This window comes from Amblyomma americanum, chromosome 3 (assembly GCF_052857255.1).
Source record: "Amblyomma americanum isolate KBUSLIRL-KWMA chromosome 3, ASM5285725v1, whole genome shotgun sequence".
In the NCBI taxonomy this organism is placed as follows: Eukaryota; Metazoa; Arthropoda; class Arachnida; order Ixodida; family Ixodidae; genus Amblyomma; species Amblyomma americanum.
The window spans coordinates 203,800,194-203,819,072 of record NC_135499.1 but is presented as its reverse complement, the minus strand read 5'-3'; the positions used below and the strand labels follow the sequence as shown (position 1 = coordinate 203,819,072).

At 47.7% G+C, this 18,879-nt stretch overlaps 1 protein-coding gene across 4 annotated transcripts in view; it reads right to left on the bottom strand.

Moving 5' to 3' along the window:
- Positions 1 to 18,879, bottom strand: part of LOC144125913 (uncharacterized) — a 148,755-nt gene that overhangs the window by 29,251 nt on the left and 100,625 nt on the right. For all 4 annotated transcript variants that reach the window (XM_077659720.1, XM_077659723.1, XM_077659722.1 and 1 more), the window contains 4 exons: positions 13,137 to 13,394; positions 11,082 to 11,224; positions 10,100 to 10,322; positions 5,587 to 5,901 (listed from right to left, as the gene is read on the bottom strand). In XM_077659720.1, coding sequence (XP_077515846.1) covers positions 5,587 to 5,901; positions 10,100 to 10,322; positions 11,082 to 11,224; positions 13,137 to 13,394 — 939 coding nt within the window. The remainder of the gene's footprint in view (positions 1 to 5,586; positions 5,902 to 10,099; positions 10,323 to 11,081; positions 11,225 to 13,136; positions 13,395 to 18,879) is intronic.

Genomic DNA, 18,879 nt, shown 5'->3' with positions numbered 1-18,879 from the left:
AGGAATTTTGGGGCCGCACACGGGCGAAAGCGAAACCACGAGGACGAAGAAACGCTAGCCATGCCTATACCAGCACGCATCACACAGTGGTGCGGATGTCACGTGCTACTTTCGCAGTGCTCGATGGGGAGTGGCGAGCGGGCAAAGGGTAGGCCAGCACGCTAGGCCTGACGACACTGAGCGCGCGGCGCGCTAGCAGTCCGGCGTTGAAGCTTTGTGCCGCTAGCGATGAGGAGTGCCGATTGAGTGGACGCACCTGAACGAAGGTGGAATTTGTGTGGAGCGACGCGTCGACTGCATAGTCGTACCGCGTGCCGCAGGCAGCTGTCGCCGTCCGGTAGTTCACCGCGGAATATGGAGAACGAGGAGAATTATGTACATTTTAAAATCGAATGTTTTTAGCCGATTTCTTTTTTGTTTAGGTTATAGGTTGTCTAGTTTGGGGGTGTAAATGGTAAATGGTAATTTACATCTCTTACTGTGCAAAATGACCGCAATATTCGATGGAAATAATAAAGAGACCGCCTAACACAGAACGGAGAATTTATCCGAAATGTGTTTCACGCTTTATGATGCATGCATAATCCGGTACCGTTCTTCATTAATGGCGCACATCAAAGACTGGCGCGCTTATTAGGAAACGCGGCAAACGGGACAAGTGGTCCCATATTTTTTTTCCTTTCCATAGTAAGATTTCAAGTTCTCGGCTTCTTTATGTAACGCACAAAAGCGCGCCCTTATCTTTTCTTAATCGCCCACGCACACCTGTTTACAGCGCTTTCAAGGTGACCTCAGCTAGACATTTGTGAAATTTATCGAAAACTCTTTCTGCCATTCGAGTTTGACTCAAAAAGAAGGAAGACAGAAGCCAACTACTTCAGAATCTCTCGCGTCCAGGACAATGCTGTCGTCTTCTCAAGTCCTTCATTCAGAAGGCTTCAGCAGCTCGCTTCCGACAACTATGTGCGTAGGCGTCGCGTAGACGTCGCGTTGGCGTCGGTGTCGTGGCAACTAATGGGCAATGCCTTAACTTAGGTTTGTTATAACAAAAAGCCTACGCTCCGCTAGAAGTGCTCTTTGTGTTGCTCTATGTCGGGCACAGTGCACCCAGTAATAAACAGAATATATGCGATTGAAGTGAGCATGTGCAGCCTTCCAGTTCCGTCGTTGACTAGAGTGGCGAGTCGAATTAGTATTGGCGGCATGTCTGAAAGAAATATATAGACCAGTAACATCGGCCTAATTTTTGCGAGTTGCTTGCTCCATTTGAATGCCGTTTCCTGCCAAAATGCAGCTTCACGGGTGGCCTGTGAAGGTTTCACAGCTTGCCTCCGATTATACTGCATTGCGATCGGATCCCCCTCCTAATACAACGAGCAGCGCTCTTAACCAATGACTGCCGACAAAGTAAGTTTGATTTTTATGCGTCCGATAAAACAGCGCCAAATTCAGAACTTGGGCTCGAGTTCGCCCAACGACAAGAGTGACGAAGAATTCAAAGCATCGCATTTTAATGGGAGCACTGAAAAAAAAGAAACTTGAAGCTGCTGCGCATGTTTCCTCATGGAAGTTGTTGGGTTTGGTTTAATAAAAGGGATTTCCAGAGTTTTCGCTGTTTCCAGAGTGAAAAAGTGAAAGCATAGTTGCACAACGAAGGAATTTTCGATTAAAACTTTCGATGGCACGGCGATGCATTTATTCCGGAAGCAGCCCGCTAGACAGCTATTTCCGCGAAATATCCATTACAGGCGTTTATTTCCGTGGACGAGGGGAGTTTTATCGGAAACATCTGCCCATTGGGAGATTTTGTGCGTATGCTGTTCGAGGGGAACTAGAAATATTGAAAAATACCTTTCTTTTGTGTTGCCTCCTTCACAAAGCAAGCGCTCGTAGCTCTAATATTTACTGCCCAACGTAATTTTTCTAAACCAAAAAACATCGCATGCAAGGGACAAAGAGGCGAAGTTATTGCGTTGGCTTCGTAATACATTGTCAGATGAGTCGAAAGCTCGTCACATACGCTATGCAGTTAACGCAACGTGTTCGACGCGGGCTGCCGGAACCTTCCATCGGCGCGTACTGTGACTGCATGCTCAGAAGAAAAGGAGAGAGATTGAAGAAGGAAATAGGGAAGCATTTTCATTAGACTGTTTTCCTTATAATACTGCAACGTTTTCATTCATGCGTCTTTGGTACCTGTTGTCATCATCATCAACCACACTACGCCCACTGCAGGGCAAATGCCTCTCCTCTGCTTCTCCAATTAACCCTGTCCTTTGCCGGCTGCGGCCACCATATCCCCGCAAACTTCTACCGTATCTCCGCAAAACCGTATCTTCGTAAAACCGTATCTCCGCAAACTTCAAGAATGAATCCGGCTCGTGTGTCAGCAAAACATCGATAAACCTGTCTGATAAAGAGTATTCATATCTAGATTGCATGATGTCCCGTACACGCCTGCGCACAATGGTTACGTGATGATCGTTTGTCATGTTACAATGTGGTTACGATGACTGTATAAATGTGACGCACTGTTGTAAAAAACCAGTTGAAGTTACGCGCTCTGTCCTGTTAGTTTCTTCCTCGTCCCTTGTCTTTTTTGCGTGGTTTCAAGATGCATTCTACTAATAGTCACCATCTAGCCCGTCTCTCTCTATTATTCTTGATCTCATCCGCCCACTTAACTTTCTGCCGCTCCCTGCTACGCTTGCCTTCTCTTGGAATCCACTCAGTTACCATTAAGGACCAGCGGTTATGTTGCCTTCCCATGACATGCCCTGCCCAAGCCCACTTCTTCCTGTTGATCAAGACTAGGATGTCATTAACCTGCGTTTGTTCCTTCACCCACTCATACCGCTGCCGGTCTCTTAGTGTTACGCCTATAATAAGAACAAGTCATTTAAGAAGATAGCTACTCAACATTGCCCTGAACCTAAATGCGTGGGGCCTATTAGGGAGTGTTTCGGGCAGTAGGCTCCACTCTTGAATAGCAGTTGAAAAAAATAAATTGACGTTAAAAGCATTAGCGCAACCATGAAGTCGTTGAACGCTGTTACAATTAAACAGGTGGCGTGATGTACGAATGGGAGAAGCTATAAGTGAGCCGCGCAGGTAAAGGAAATTGCAGTAAAGCTTATGAAATAAACAAAGACGCGCATCTTTGCGTCTGAGAGCTTAAGTGGTGAGACCAAGGGATGATTTTATTGAGCTTACGCTGTAATGAGTGTCGTACTTTGATGATACATAGCGTGTTGCACGGTTTTGACCGTATTCAAGCATGGTAAATAAGACTGATGAGGACTCCAAATCGCGCATGCATACTCAAGTTTACTGAGAACAAATGTTTAATGTGCTAATTAGCGGATGTTAGAAAGTGAGGAGTGATCATCTGATAAAACCGAGTGTGAGTGAAGCGTCGGCCTTGATTTTTGTGATATGGTCCATCCAAGTTATTTTTTATTGATAGTGATTCCAAGATACCGGTAAGATTCTACCTCTGATAAGCCTTCCGACAATAAAGAGTACGGGTATGTTAAATTAGAATGCTTGCGTGAAACTTGCATATAACTGCAATTACTAATATCGGCTGCATCAACCATAATGTGCACAAATTTTCGGTGAGCTTTAGATTATTCCGGAGGGCAGCTTGATCGATCTTAGTACTTATACGTCACTAAGTAATGCAGTCAGCAGTGAACACGCGAATGGTGGATGAAATGGCAGAGGGTAGGTCATAATAAATATAAAGAAAAGAAGCGGACGTAGTACTGACGCTTGCGGTAGTCCGGAAGCTACGCGAGCAGTTTTTGAAGGAAGATCACCTATTACAGCAAACTGAAAGCTATCCGTGAGGAATTCCTGAGTACAGGCTAAAATATGTTGGCGTAGGCGAAGGCTTGAAAGTTTGGCATAAGGTGTTGATGAGGGACACATGTCAGAAAAGTCTAGGTAAATAACGTCGGTTTAAAACAGGGAATCGAGGTTTCAGTGAAGGTACATGGAAAACTCAAATAATTGATTCATACGAATAAGCGTGACGGAAAACATGCTTATTTTTGAAGAAAAAGAGTTATAATTCAGTCGGGATGCAACATGCGTGTATATAAGTTCTGTAAATTTACATTAAATGCAGGTCAATGAAATAGCAAGATAACGGACGGGTCACTCCGGCTGCCTGCCTTGAATACAGGAACCAATGTTCATTCTACAGTCATTATGTATTGAGCTGTTAGCAAGAAATTGATCAAATATTATTTTAAGATATGACAATATATATTTTTGAAGTTTTAGACGTCTTAGCAGTGATGTTGTCTTGCCCCGCGGCACATGAATTAAGTTTTTCTAGAAGTGCACACATGCCTCAAGCAGTCATGTTAACAGGGGCCACCTCAGGAAAGTAAAATAGTTGGTAAGGTTGGTGTATTCAAGGCAGGTTCATGTGTGAAGATAGATGAAAAAATAAGAATTCATAACGTCAGGGCAAAGTTCCGAACGCACCTGTGAACCCTCTCGATTTGAGACAGTAATGCAGTGCGAGTTGCCAAACTGAGGAGCTAGTAACCTCCAGAACTTCCTTGGATGCCATGCAGATGCCATGCCAGATGCCTTTTTCGAAAAAGGCTGGTCCTCCAGCCGAAACGTCAGGACTGTAGTGGTTTCGCGTCAGATGGACGTTTTAAGTTTGTGAGCTCAAGAGGAGGGAGAAAGGAGTGTAACACGCAAATAGCAACAAAAGTTCAAAAAAATTGAAAAAAAAAATAAAAAATAAAGATGGGGGTGCGGGGAGCAGACAGGGACAATATTGGGGGAGGAAGCAAAAAATAGAAATAAAAGAAAAAAAGGGGGAAAACTAGTATAGTAAGGAAGGGTGGGCTACAAAAGGAGATGGCGAAACGAGAGAAAGGGAGAGGAAGACGGTGCGGGGGACATGGGCAGCACGGCAACCACAGGCGTACGAAAGCAAAACGTGCAAACAAAACACACAAACAAAATGCACAAACACAAAGGGCGCCGCTGCAGATGCGTGGCCAAAGAGGAGCCGCTGCGCAAATGACACTGGCAGTGACGAACAGGCCAAACCAGGCGTTCTGAAGAAGACCGCACCGCGGTCGAAACGTTGATAAATAAAAGTGTCTTTGTAGAAGTGCGCACTTCTCTTAAATCTTTATTCTGCGGAGCCAACGCAACCTACGTTCGTATAATATATATATATATATATATATATATATATATATATATATATATATATATATATATATATATATATATATATATATATATATATTAGAAGACGTATGTATTCCTGTAAGAACGCAACATAATTTTTCATACATTTTTAAATACTTTTCAAATACCTTTGTTATCAGAGTAGGTGAGCGACTAGCAGGAGATAAGCTCAGCGGCGCTGTTTTAGTACAAAGCACACTGCTTGGAGGAAAAATACCGGTGAGAATACTGGCCTTGTCGTCTATAGGCTCTCACGGGCAGTATGAGTTGACCATTAGTAAAATTCTCTGCGATCGCAGCTTCCTGTCGACGGTTGCGATTGCCAAAGGAAACGCCTACTTTCAAAGCGTGTCCACTTACTCGTTCGGCGTTGTAGCTGTCCAGCAGCCGCTGATTCTCAGCCTTGAGCGCTGCGATCTGCTCCTGGAGGCTCCTGGTGACGTGCGCCGCGTGCTGCGGCACCACACCCTGGAGCGAGTGTTGCAGCAGCTCCTGCAGGTGGTCACGCTCCTCCTGCAGCAGCTTCACCTCGCGGCTGAGGATGCCCAGCGCCGCCTCGCGCTCCGTGATGACGCCGCGAAGGGGCTTGCTGATGCGAGTGCCCCTGCCGGCGTTCGCCGGAAGCGTCTTGCAGGAAGACTTGTCCTGAAACACTGCCGCTATGCCGTACCGCATCTGCGCCCACCAAAGTGGAAACCTTTCAAAAACTTTCCTGCACAAGCGCGTCTCTCCACGAGTGTCACTTGAGACGAGCACGCCGCAAAACTTTCCACAACTCACTGACACCCGATGCAACGTGTAGAGAAAAGGCACACGCGCACTCACGTTGAATTCGTCGCCGGCGCCGCAAGCGGGTCGATTTGAATGCCGTCGCGTGAATGTGGACCATGCTAAACTGCGGCGCCTGAATCATTCTCTTCTGGATTCTCTTGTGTTAGTTCGCTGCCGCTCTTCTCAGCTCACACCATCGCGTCAAGCAGCCTGTCAAGTTTGCGAGCAATAGGAAGTCACTGAAATTTCTCCGAGTTCTATCAAAACAAAGGAATAAAGGGATTGGCGACAGTTTAGTTGTAATTCAGAACAAAATTTACAGTGGCAGAAGTCCTTGCTGATAGGTGCGGCGGTCTTTGTTTGTGGTCTGACATCATCGACAAAAATACATTTTTCGGGCTTCAAAGCATTTTACATTTCCTCTACCACTCGAGAAAACAAAAAGGGTCTCTGATTTTCGACAGTTCGTGTAAGACATTGTTCTCCTTTTCTCGCTTTGCTGTGGTCGCCGCCCGAGAGGCGCCACTACGTATTCCTGCAACGAAACATTGAGCCACCTCCGGCGAGAGAGTGATTAAAAAAGAATCGCCCTGCAACCATGGCTAGTGTATTGCATCGCCTGAGACAAGTGTGACACCAAATTACATCTCAAGTAATTCTGACTGAGTTATTAAAGTGGTATTGGCTGTCACTGGCGCATTGCATTGTGCTTGCTACGACGCTTAGCCTTGAATCAGCAGCGAGAGCCAGTAATCTTTCAGTCAAAGATTGTGTGACAGACTTCAGTTGCTAGGCTCGATATACATCCTTACCTCTAGCATCACTTTGTCCGGTGTCACTGCTGTGCGCGTATATGAGAAGCATGGCACATTAAAAAAAAGACAGTGTTGACGCTGAAACTACAACCACGTCTGTCCTACTTTTCCTGCTGTAGTTCCGCTAGCCCGTGGTGCACATAAAAAAAACAGCGTCATTTGAAGATACAGTGAAACCGAGACGTATGGATTACGCTCGCGCTGGCTTTTCACAGCCATTAGCTCTTCTCTACATCGAAAACGAGCTTCGAGCACGCACGCACGCACGCACGCACGCACACACACACACACACACACACACACACACACACACACACACACACACACACACACACACACACACACGCACACGCACACGCACACGCGCACGCACGCACGCACGCACGCACGCACGCACGCACGCACACACACACACACACACACACACACACACACACACACACACACACACACACACACACACACACACACACACACACACACACACACACACACACACACACACACACACACACACACACACACACACACACACACACACACACACACACACACACACACACACACACACACACACACACACACACACACACACACACACACACACACACACACACACACACACACACACACACACACACACACACACACACACACACACACACACACACACACACACACACACACACACACACACACACACACACACACACACACACACACACACACACACACACACACACACACACACACACACACACACACACACACACACACACACACACACACACACACACACACACACACACACACACACACACACACACACACACACACACACACACACACACACACACACACACACACACACACACACACACACACACACACACACACAGAGAGAGAGAGAGAGAGAGAGACATACAGACACGCAGACAGACACGCAGACAGACGCACAGACACGCAGACAGACAGACGCACAGACAGACGCACAGACAGACGCACAGACAGACAGACGCACAGACGCACGCACAGACAGACGCACAGACGCACGCACAGACAGACAGACGCACGCACGCACGCACGCATGCGCGCGCGCGCAGATATAGCACGTATATCAAGTGCCAAAGTATGGCACGCATTCTTTTTTTTCTCTTTCTACTTCATACTAACATAAAAAAAATAGAGCGATAAGTGGATAAGTGTGAAAAACGCCTCGCAACGATCCTTGAAACCCTTTTAAGGGTGTTTTTATCGGGTGCCTTCAAAGACGATCAGAATATTCAGACTTGAACTTTTGTTCCTGAATGTATTCTACACTTGGGACATGGGGCAAGAAGTGAATCCGAATGTCCAGAACAAAAGAATCTCATTGTAACTTGTGGAACTTCGATTCTTTCATCACGTATTTGTCACGCTTTCGGGGCCCACGCAAGACCTTCACACGTGGATCGCGAAGAGCAAAGCGTGGCGTGTTTCGCATTCCTAGAGTTTCGCGCAATGGCTCGTACTCAGCCCGTCGTTTCCTCACTTTATATGCTTTTCAGCTCAAAGCGCAATGAAATAAAAGCACCTTGCGCACTGCCGACAAAGCTTTAGAAACGAAACCGACTGAACGCCCGTAAAGAAGAAAGGGTAAGAAGTTTCGCTGGGCTACCGGAGAATTTGGTGCCGTTTTGATTCGCCCGGGTGGTGATGCTTTTTGTTGCCTTGAATTGTTTAAACGTCAGCAGAAATAGATCAAAGTCGGTGAAGAAGTAATCGGCTCCTTTGAAGATAACGTTATGAACCTATTCTTCACTTTGGAGCGCTACTATGTGCTGGGAAAGAAAACAAAATTACTTTGCGCTTTTTTACGTGAGCGAAATTTGCCACCCAGCTGTCTTCTTCGATGTTTGGTTTATGGTTTATGTGAGTTTAACGTCCCAAAGCGACTTAGGCTATGAGAGACGCCGTAGTGAAGGGCTCCGGAAATTTGGACCACCTGGGGTTCTTTATCGTGCACTGACATCGTACAGCACACGGGCCTCTAGAATTTCGCCTCCATCTTCTTCGATGTGGAAATTCACTTAAGAGAGGAAAATGGTGGAACACATAGTGTTGGTAAATTGTCTATGAAACTGCAGTATTAGCACCTGAGTGAAAGGTGATGCAGTGAGACTGCCAAAAGTAGGTCCTAATAAACTCCTGCCAATGATGAGCCCACTGGCCAGACGAAGACAAGTCCTCTTGTCGAAATGGTGGCCTGTGGAGTTATTGGATCTCAAATCAAATCAAATCAAATCCTTTTATTCAGCATTTTTTTCCATAATAAGCCAGGAAAAAACACTGGGACAGGAACAAAAAGCTACTATCCTAGTAGCTTGACGGGGTTCCTGCCCCTGTCTTGGCATGGGTAGCAGACAACAGGCACTTATGTACAAAACTTAAATAACGCCATAATCATACACGCGCTCAAACGCAATATCACATAAGTCATTTACAGGTCAGATTAACAACAACAATAAGACAGAAAACATAAAAAGGATAGAACATTCAAATGCACATTTGTGTCAAATACAGTCTTTGCCACTCCGGAATCATAAAAAAAATAGCAGAGTTACATGTTTTGTGATATGAGGTATTCTTTCCATTTTTTCTTTGAGATGTTACATATGACAATATTATTTGCTTCCAATAGATTAAGGTACTTCGGTATGTGGTACTGTAGTCTCTGTAGGCCATAATTTGTGCGTCAACTCTTGTTCACTTTGTTTTAGTTATTGAGAGCCGACTAACTTAAACAGCGCGATCGATTCGCAGTTAGTTCGATGCATTCCATACAGCGCCGGTCCGCTTGCACAAATGCGCTCCCTAGTGGACCGCATTGGAGCGCATCATAAAGAAAAGGTTCATATTTTGCAAAACTACAGCAATGCTGAAGTGCAGCAAGGAAATTTTAGTGACATAGTTTGCGTCATAGTGCACGTCGCTGCATTCCTTTCTTCGCTCCTTTTTGAAACTTACGCGAAGAAATACCTTAAAAGGAAGTGACTGCACAGGAGGTTCCGCTTCTGCAAGTTTGGAGCAAATAAAAACTTGTACACGTAGACATTCGTCGGGAGATACGAAATTTTAGGATAAAAAAAAAAGTTCTTCCGTACGTCTTCGTCAAGATTCTTTCTTCGATATTCACTTTAAGCAAAGCAGACGCACTGCTTGTTCATTAATCAGTCAGACTAATGAAGTGACCAATTTGTCCTGGAGCAAGACGCGTAATAGGAAAAGCTATTTACTCTCCAGTTTACCTTTGCGGACAGCTTTGGTCGCTCTTCGGCTGCCCGGGCGTGGAGGTTCACCTGGACACCGATGTCGGCGTTGTGGCCGCCTCGTGTCTGCTGGATGCTGATCACGTGCTGGCACTTGGACTCGCAGAGCTTGACTCCGGCTCTGCTCTTGCGGAACGTCCTGTTCCACTGCACCGTGTTCACGCACGCGTTCTGAGGCGTGTTCGCGGAATTTCGTAGCGCCCTGAAATGACGGAGGAAGAACTTTTTGAAGAAAAGGGCAAGCGAAATTACGCCACTTTTCAGAGCCTACAACGCAGTTTTTTAGTCCAGTCTTCAGGCTAGTGTCGAATTTATTTCTCTCTGTCACTTTGTATGGGAGCTCTGTAGTCATAGCCGGCTTAGTGCAACTATAGTAGCGTCTCATTTAAAAGGCTCGTTGGCGCATGGCAGATCTGATGGATTTCCTGTATACGAAGGATCCATTACACTGCGAATGCAGTGGTCAATACTGATAGCTTGCACATCCTATGGGAATCTCGCTTCATTTCCGCCCAATGGATTTCCGTTTTAAAACGCGCTGCTCGTTACCTGCACTGCTGAGTGAGGTTAGCAGCTGTTCTTGGTAGTCGCTCAAGCCACGTGTTCCAGCTGCCACAGACACACTTACTGGCGGCAATGTTCGATTCATAGATCATCGTCCCGATAGTGCCCCTGATTGATTTTCATCGTATACGCCATGGCTACTTATCATCGACATCAGACATTAAGGCCTTTAGTTTCACTGGCTTGTGGTCGGCGCATCATGGGCGGTCAAGTTTATGCTCGTGCCTAAACCTTTTCTCCTATATGCGGCCACAAAACGCTCTGATCAAATGACAGGTTTTAATGATACTCTCATCTACCGAGAACTTCACTAACTATGGCGACGAGAATCACTGACCGCGAGATTCCACACATCTCTTGCTGAGTAGCCTACGGCGCCCTACGCCCCGTGGCCCACCTGTAGTCTTTGAGCGCAGCCGACGATGCAATCCTGGACCCGGTGTAGAACTTGAGCCGGTCCAGTACACGACTCAGCTCCTGGCGCGTCACGGCGTGCAGCGCTTTCTCGTCACGCAGCGTCGCCTCGACAGAGCAGCACGCCTGCGCAACCGGAGCGGCAGCATGCCCCGATTGGCGAGAGGGAGTGAAGCGAACAGCGCCGATGAGAAACTGTGTCACGTGCACGCCCACTCTGCAGAGAACGCTACGCTGCTGGCGTGACGGCGAGACGCACGGACGCCGTCGAGCTCTCCTTGCGCAAACATTGCACGGCCGGTCGCGCAAACGATGTCCCGATCGGCCGCCATCAAGCAACGGTCATCCGCGTTCCGCGCTGACCCGTGCGGGGAGAGCTCGAAAATGTGGGATCACGACGTTCGAGGACCGTATTCCGGCCCGAGTTACTTTCATTTGCTCCTACTGCATTCCGCTCTTTTTTTAAAGCGCTTCACATCTGCCCTGCAGCAGCCATCGTTAAGTTTAAGAGGCCCTCGGAACGGCTGGCACCTCACGATGGAAACCATTATTCGGCTTATAAAGCAGCCATTACAAGAGGAAGCAGCGGATGTTGGCGTTACCTGCGCTCGTTGCTTTCATCATCGGGACCGACCATTAAGGGCGGCATAGAAATTTGGAAGCCATTTCTCGTTAGAGTCGTCATTTAGCAAGCACGACTTGAAATTACGGCTAATGGACCATTACTCATCTGAAGACATTCCTGTGATTTAGCAAGTAGATCTCGTATTATCATATGGAGCGATATTGTTCAGCTGACCTGGAGAAACAGGACATAAACAAAAATAAGATTACACAAAAAGCACCCCACCTTTCTGCTGAAGCCTTAGCTGAGTTACGTTCTATGAAATGAGGTGGACGAAAGCTTTTCCAGACATATTGTCCATATTAAATAAAATGTTAGCTTTACCAATCTTCGACGCTTAGGGCACCTTGCCACAAATGTACAAGAGCATAGAGGTGAAGCAACAACAGTCGTTATATATAGTTAGGTGTGACAGGCGTGGCCACAACAGCGGTCATCATGCGCTAAACCTGTAAAAGTGATGCAATGTAGGTAGCTTGCTTTTTCTCCTGCACGTTTACAGAATGGCCAGCACTTCTTTTGGTTTACTTTGCTCTCTGCGAATAGTTTCCTAAATGAATTAGAGGTTGTAATTTTCTGGTCAGGAAGCCTGCTTTGAAACCATTACAGCTGCTTTCACAGTCTTTCGTTGCATTACGTAACTAGAAAGCAGGGGTTCGCCATCGTTATCTCTTTTCACATCTTTATTGAGCCACTACCTTTAAGGGCAAATAAATGATGATTATAATCTGATTTTGTAGTGAGCGCCTTCTGTAACAGGTAACGGATTGTATACCAAAGGACGGAAATCGCACCAGGAGGCGGCAGAGAGTTAATTGGGCGGATGAGATTAAGAAGTTGGCGGGAATAGGGTGGACGCAGCTGGTACAGGACAGGGTTAATTGGAGCTATATGGGAGAGGCCTTTGTCCTCCAGTGGGAGTAGTCAGGCTGATGATGACGATAATGCGTTCTGCGGTGGCTGTTAGAACTCGAGGGTGTAGCCATTCATCGTCCCGACCACCATCAACGTAAACAAGCATAAAATTTTCAATGAAAGACGAATGCCTGTCCCGAAGCTCTCCGTGTTCTCCTCTTCTATGTCAATTGTGAATATATCGGGTCCAAATGTTAACTCATCCTCGACCCCAGTTCTCCGACAAAAACTACCACATCGTTACCCCCGACTGCGTTTACACTTTTGTGACCTTGAGCGCCATCCAAGCGCGTACCGCTCATGCCACCCTCAATGACACGAATGGTTTTGAGCACGTCAGTATACTCCGGAGGACAATGGTGGTATGAGCGTGCAGTTGTTTTTGGAAACATGCAAATTGTGGCGAGCTGTGCAGATGATATAATGCAAGGTCTACGCGGACTAACGGGGGTTCCCTGTGTGTGGCGCCCTCTGTGATCATTGGGCGAAACCACTCGCCTGCTGCAGCGACCGGATCTGCGCTTCGTAGCTGCGCAGCTTGAGCCCGGCCTCCCTGCGGCTGGACTCCAGGCGTCGCACGGCGTCTTCCATGAGTGCGCACTGGACGCACTGGGAGCACTGGAGCCTCTGGGCGATGGACCTCGCCGCCTGGGCGTCGTCGTCGACGTCGATGATCCCCCGCTGCTCCTCGGGAGGCGACGGGGGCGGCGGAGGGGAGCCGTCCGTCATCGACGATTCAGCGCTGTCGTTCTTGCTCTGCATGCATAATCATATCCTTTTTCGCATTTTATTGCGAAGCAATACTACTTTAGGTCGCACTTCAGCCCGTTCCGTGGCGAGGCGGTGGTAGGCACCATTGACCTTTAGCGTGACCTCGCTGCGTGACGTCACACCACGTGACCTAGAGTGACGTCACACCAGCTGTGTAAAAATGGGGTCCCATCTCACGCCGTCGCGAGGCGAGGCGGTAGCCACCAACGGCGGCCTAACTCCCGCTCCTCTCACCAGGGGCGCTACGGTCGGTGTGACGTCACACCAGCTGTGTAAAAAAGGGGCTCCATCTCACGCCGCCGCGAGGCGAGGCGGTAGCCACCAACGGCGGCCTAACTCCCGCTCCTCTCACCAGGGGCGCTATGGTCAGAGTGACGTCACACCAGCTGTATAAAACAGCTCCGCTCCTCTCGCCAAGGCAGTCATACAGCCAGATGTTACGATGGTGCCTACGAAAAAGGCAGCTCGGCAGAATGCAAAGAGGAAGCATCAGCGAGCTACGGAGACGGAAGAAGGACGAGAAGCTTCGCAATCACCAGGCTTAACCAAGCTAAGCCACGGCCGTTTTTTTTCCTTTTACAGCTGGGCTCAGCATGAATCGCGAAACGCATAGTATACTTCAATGATCGAAAACTTTTGTGGTTGGCACAGAATGTAGTGAACGTTACGGCTGCAGTTAAAGAGAAGTGCGAATACAAAGAGTAAAGCCAAACCATTCAAGAAACCAGGACATCTGATTGGTTTGTCTCAGGGGGTTTAACGTCCCAAAACGACTAAGGCTATGAGGGACGCCGAAGTGAAGGGCTCCGGAAATTTCGACAACCTGGGGTTCTGCATCGACATCGCACAGTACACGGGCCTCTAGAATTTCGCTCCATCGAAATTCGACCAGTCGCGGCCGGGATCGAACTTGCGTCTTTCTGACCGGCAGCCGAGCGCCATAACCACTGAGCCACGACATCAATTAAAGAGAAGCATGAATAAAATAAGTGAAACCAAATGATTAAAAAAACTAGGACATCTGAACAGAACAGAATGTAGACATTAACTTTGCACAGAAAGGTTTAAATACGTCAGTACAGGATCAATTCTAATCGGCCTGCGACCCGCCTTTCGACCACAACCTCGTCTTTGCCTCGAATCCTCACTCTGGATGACACCACCCTCCTTTTAACAAGAAAGGAACTCCTCCGGCGCCGCACACGTGCTCTCATTCCTCCGTGTGCGGTAACCCTCCCCCGTGGTATTACCCGTGCAGAGGAGGTTGCGCTTCGGAGGATACGGGTCGGGGTTGCCCTAACTCCAGCTGTGACACGCAAGTGGCCGCATTTCAAATATTTATATCCCCGCCCCGGGTGTCCAGTCTGCAAGAACAGAGACTGTGAGGCGGATATCCACCACCTGTTGTGGGACTGCCCGGCGCTGAAGCCGACAAGAATTCGGCACCTGGCGGCAGTGGTACTATCACCGGGCAATCCGGATTGCTATATTGCCTGGACACAGGGTCCATATTATCGTTCACTTCTTGATTTAATCAAATCAGTCCATCTTTTTTCATTTATTTAAGCATCTTACTTATCTCTCACTTCATAGTTTTTATGGCCTCAGGCAATAAACATTGCTTCAAAAAAAAATATCTAACCGGCCAGGGTATGCTCGCACCTGTATGGTGAATAGCGCCTTGAGCGAAAGTATCGTAACCGATGCCAGTGCTGACGGCACTTTTAATCCTACCATCGACCACTGGAGCAGTGCTGGAACATCAGCTTTAGTGTCAGAAGCCTCACGACTGCAGGCAATATTCATTGTGCCTGCAGACACCCATACCCAGCAATTTTGAACAAGCGCACGTTTTTAACGGGAACATATTGCAACCGCACCAAACGACGAGTGACGAAGAGAAGAAAGCACAGGACAAAGCGCGGTTGCAATACGCACTCCATTGTTATCCACCAACTAGCCCGCCTTTGCCTGTTACATGTTTTAACGGGAAATTGTTTACGGAGGCAAATTCTTTGTGTATCGTGAGGTTGCACCGTAGCAATCCATAAATTATCCCGCATAGGAATGCTTCTATTTTTTTTGCAATTTATTGTGAGAAACGCACTGCACTGGATTGTTTTTTTTTACTTTGTGGCAGTTTTAACTACTCGGGACGAGCGCAGGACAAGCTTCAGAAGCAAAATTTTACTATGCATTGGGCGATTAAACCATTCTCATCAATATTTTGATAACAGTATCCATGGAATATTCTAGAATGGCCTCAGAGTAAAATTTAACGTCCAAGAAAGCTGGAATTGTACCAACTATGCTAGCTATAGTTTACTGAAAATTCAATTTAATCTTGTTGATCACAAGCCGTCATACTGATGTCCGGCGAATAGCGGGTGATTCGTATACAATTTTTCAAAGCTTTAAAGCTTCCATTAGGTCTGACTAGACTAGACGAGCGGTGCAATTAACCCGTGCACAACGAGCACGACAACGACAATAAGCACCTCGAGATAACTATAAGAACTAACTTTTTTTTTCAACATAAAAGAACGAGAAACTGAGTGCACGTTTGTAGCACTATCACTCTGTAAATGCAGGAATATACATTCATTCTGTTTTTTTTTTTTTTTGCGGAAGTTGAAATGGTTTATCGGTGTATATTGCTCTGTTGTTTCAGCCCTCTTTTCCCGATTCCTAGTGCAGTTCCGTTTTCATAGGACCGCGGCAAAGTTCCGACGCATCCAAGATAATCCGACGCAAATACCAGCTTACGGGACCGCCAGCCTTGAAGCGAAACACGCTTTTTGCTTGTTCTTGTTTCCAGCACTGATTCGCGCCGAAAGAGGTCATTCATTTTTCTATTCTGATTCCATCTTCACTTAGCAGTTTTTGCAGAACAGGCTTGTAAAAGAGAAATAAAGATATGAGGCAGTGTAATGGAATAACGATGTATGGAGGGTAAAAAGAGAGCAAGATAGAATATATGCGTAAAATATTTTTAGTTTCTTTTCAGAGGCTCTGCCTCTCCACATTTACTTAATGCTTTTTTTTACACGCCCTTTTATGAATACGTCATCCAAGCGAAGCGGCACAGAATTGTAATTGCCGTATGTAAGGTTAGTGCTCCCGAAAAGCATAATTATCTACAATCGTGGAAGAAACTAAAATCAGCATTCTCTACGCTTTCCTTTCACCTAGTTTTAGTGAAGTCAGCGGGCTCTCCACTTTACTATTTGGCGCCTTTTTTTTTTCTGGTCGAAGACTGCTCGTGTGTTTGATGTTCTTGCCTGGCTCTGGCACAAGATAGAGGACACGCCGCGGTGGCTCAGTGGTTAGGGCGCTCGACTACTGATCCGGAGTTCCCGGGTTCGAACCCGACCGCGGCGGCTGCGTTTTTATGGAGGAAAAACGCTAAGGCGCCCGTGTGCTGTGCGATGTCAGTGCACGTTAAAGATCCCCAGGTGGTCGAAATTATTCCGGAGCCCTCCACTACGGCGCCCCTTTCTTCTTTCACTCCCTCCCTTATCCCTTCCCTTACGGCGCGGTTCAGGTGTCCAACGATATATGAGACAGATACTGCGCCATTTCCTTTCCCCAAAAAACCGACCAACCAACCAACCAACAAGATAGAGTAGCGTCCGTGTTCTTGACTGAGCGAGAAATCCCTGTTTTCAAGCGATAGATTCATTAAAGAATCAAGCAACCAAAAAAAAATTGACAGGACGGCTACCATTAGTTAACGCGAGATTCAGCGATAGCTATTTAGGTATATATCCTTCACGATATGTTCTAGTATAAAATATGAGAGCGACCTCACATCTGTGTAATTCTATGGCGCTCTCTCTAGGTTTCCACGCATAACCGTTTTCTGGCGGGAGTTACACTGGGCTACTAGTCGAGCATTTCGCGGTACACGGGAGAGGACAGTTGTGCGCATGCGCCGTTACCATGGCAACCGGAGGGGAGCAAGTTGCGGCGTGTGCTTCGCCTTGGCCCGGGCCCGCGCGCCCGCTCCACCGTCGACGCCGAGCGTGACGTCACACGGATGAGCAGTTGTGCGCATGCGCCGATACCATGGTAACCAGACAGATCCCAAAGCGGCGACACGTTCTTCATCTCCGCCTCGCCGTACGCCGCTCTATCACCAGAACCACGCGTCGCATGCGGAACATTGCATATAATAGGCGGAGATGTAATAGGCGTCTGTATCACAACGTTTGACATGCATGCTGAGAAGGAGAGTCCGCCGCTGCTAAACGGCGGTATAGACAAGAGAAGATTAACTCTTCCGATCCTGAAGTTGTCGCCTGGCACTTGGCTACTCAACAAAGAGAGAATGAGCGTCAGAAGGCGAATAGAGCAGCGGAGACGCCCGAAAAAAGAAAGAAACGCTTTGCCAAACGGAGATGCCAGACAGCCGAGCGTAATAGACAGTGCATAGCCGCCGAGATGGAGCCTATGGAAGGCGTCGGTCAACGGCAACCAACCGAAGAGGATGTGAAGGCCCGTCGTGTGACTGATCACACCATTCGAATTTCCGAAGAGCAATCTCAGCCAGGGAAGGGTACCTCTCGCTAAGTATATCCTGGAATAGCCGAGCTAAGCCACTGCCAATTTTTTCGTCTGGGTCTTCTCCCCAGTCTGCCGCTCTAGAATTATCCTCTCTTCGGGCTGCGCGTTTCGCAGTAGTTGCCGCAGATGGACCGTACTACATTTCTCCGCTCTCGAAATACCGTTCCTCCAAACATACTGGATTGTTACCACGGTGTGTCTTTGTACTCTCTCGCCGTACGCAACTCCCACGGCAACCCTCCTTCTCCTTCTAGGGTAACTACCGTTCGCTTGGTTCACATGGCAACAACGTACCAGTTCGGCCTTCTGACGCTCTCGCCATACCCTCCTCCTTCCACGGTAATCATCCTTTAGGTTTACGGGGGTTTAACGTCCGAAAGCGACTCAGGCAGTGAGGAACGCCGTAGGGATGGGCTCCGGAAATTTCGACCACCTGGAGTTCTTTAACGTGTACACTGCACAGTACACGGGCCTCTAGCATTTCGCCGCCATCGAAAGTCGACCGCCACGGCCGGGATCGAACCCGCGTCTTTCGGGTCAGCAGCTGAGCGCCATAACCACTGAGCCAAATGCAGCGGCAGTAATCATCCTTAGGTAGTGGATTTCGCCGCTCTCACCACACCATCCTCCTTCCATGGTGGTCACCTTCCGACCTTTGTAACCATCCTCTGGATACGCTTTCAATGCTCTCGCCAAAAAACCTCCTTCCATGGTGACCCTTCTCGTCCTTCCAGGGCATCTGCCCTTAGGATAATTTCCGTGGCAACCTCCGACCGGTTGTGCCTTCTTACCCTCTAGCAATACCCTCCTCCTTTCAGGGTAAACATCCTCTGTTTGAGGAGTCCTCCGCTCTCTCGATGTCCTCCTCCTTCCACGGTAACCACCCTCCGGATGGTGCCCGTTG